This window comes from Mixophyes fleayi, chromosome 10, assembly GCF_038048845.1.
Source record: "Mixophyes fleayi isolate aMixFle1 chromosome 10, aMixFle1.hap1, whole genome shotgun sequence".
Lineage (NCBI taxonomy): Eukaryota > Metazoa > Chordata > Amphibia > Anura > Limnodynastidae > Mixophyes > Mixophyes fleayi.
In genome coordinates, this window is record NC_134411.1 from 51,547,292 (window position 1) to 51,549,312 (window position 2,021).

Sequence of the window (2,021 nt, forward strand, 5' to 3'; positions counted from 1 at the left end):
ACTCCCCAAAAGTGAACAATTCCTTAGAGTTACAGGACAGTTTCAAAACATTTTGCAGGGCCCACAGCCCCCCTTCCTGTGATGTCACAACTGAAAGTCTATGTAAATGCAAATTAGGTTTTAATGAAAGATATGACAACTTCTGGACTACATACAGATAAGTCATAAAGTTTATTCTTTTGGTATGCACATATACCGTTGGATGGGTTTGGTGTACACATTTGAACCTCAAAAGTGTATGCAATATTTCTGGTTTCTCCATTTACTAATTTTGGGTCGCCATGTCACTGAGCCTGCTATGAAGTCTGGAAAAATTTTGGAAAGAGAATCTGACATGCTTGGATAACTCCATTTTGTGGTACGCATAATTAAGTCATCTAAGGTATTGGATGGTATTTTAACAATACTACACTATTTGGGTGCCCTATCCCTCTCCTTTTACTTTTGGATTACTTTCAGAGACACAATCTGGTATAAATGGGATTCAGTAGCCGCTTATACATTGGTAAGTGTTTGAAATTTATGGACTGTACGGACGATTAATTATTTCAAATATTTGGTTACGCGCCAATTTGTATCTTTCTTACTATTTGTATAAGTATTAAAATTGTTTGCAAATATTTATAGAAGAACAGCTATATCTCTAATTGGGTGTTTTGTCATCTTTTTGTCAATACATACATGGCAATAAGTTTCTTCAATACTTCCATTATCTCCTGGTTCCTCAGACTGTATACTATTGGGTTAATAAATGGGGTTAACACAGTGTATATCAATGATTTAAACTTGTTTTCATTATGAGAATTGTCTCCAGATGGCACCACATATATAGCAATCAGTGACCCATAATAAATAATGACAATGAGCAGGTGAGAGCTGCAGGTAGAGAAAACTTTCTTCCTTCCAGTGAGGGAGGTCATCTTAAGTATGGTAACAAAGATACAGATGTATGAAGCAATAACAAATAGAAATGGAAAAAATATGGTTAGAAAGCATATCACTAAATCTTCCCACACTATTATGGTAGTGTCAGAAGATGAAATCTCAAGAATCTGAGCTATATCACAGAAAAAATGGTCAATATCACTTGTATCACAAAATTGCAGCTGATACATAAACATAATTTCACTTGTAATAATAATATATGAGAACATCCAAGAAAAGCAGATAAGGTGCAGGCAGTTTCTAATAGTCATAAGAGAAGAATAATGTAATGGGTCACAGATGGCCAAATATCGATCATAGGACATAACTGTAAGCAGGAAAGACTGTATAAATGCTAAGAAGCTATGTACATAATATTGAAAAATACATCCAGCTATGGATAACCGGCCTCTTCCCCACAATATGACGTGTAGCAACGCTGGTACAATATTTGATGTGAACATGACATCAGCTATGGAAAGATGTTTAAGGAAAAAATACATGGGATGTCTGAGATGTTGACTAACTGATATCAATACAATGATCAAACTATTTCCAATTAATATAACAATATAAATCAGGAGGAAAAAAATGAAGAACAGAATATTATAGTTCTGAAAATTCTGAAATCCATGGAGAAAAACTGCAGTTACGGTGGTGTAATTGTCCTCACACATGCTTCTTGGTCATAATAGATTTTCTGTAAAAATAAATCCTATTAAGATCCCAATAACATTGAAATCACATATAAGTAACCATAATGATGTAATTATCAATGACTATTAAAATGGTTTAATCATGCAACATAGGAGCAGAGGTCTTCTGATTTAAACATACAGGGCCTCATTCATTAACACATGCAATATGAACACATTGTGCGTTTCTTTTAAATGCACGTAATTTGGGCATACGCACATCCGTTTTCAATATCAGGCAGATCGGACACACTTGCCATATTGTAATACAAAAAAGCAGATTGCGCATATGGTGTTTTATATATAAAAATGAGGGTACATATAGTAAAAACCAGACAGAAAATTCAGCTATCCAAAAAACTGATTCTCAACTGGATATAAATGTAAACAGTTATAAAGTAA

The 2,021-nt window shown here is 33.9% G+C and overlaps 1 protein-coding gene across 1 annotated transcript; it reads right to left on the reverse strand.

The window, feature by feature from the left end:
• Positions 1–659: 659 nt before the first annotated feature.
• LOC142103369 (olfactory receptor 10A7-like) lies at positions 660–1,601 on the reverse strand. The gene has a single exon (XM_075187432.1). The coding sequence runs from the start codon at positions 1,599–1,601 to the stop codon at positions 660–662; it is 942 nt and encodes a 313-aa protein (XP_075043533.1).
• Positions 1,602–2,021: the final 420 nt, after the last annotated feature.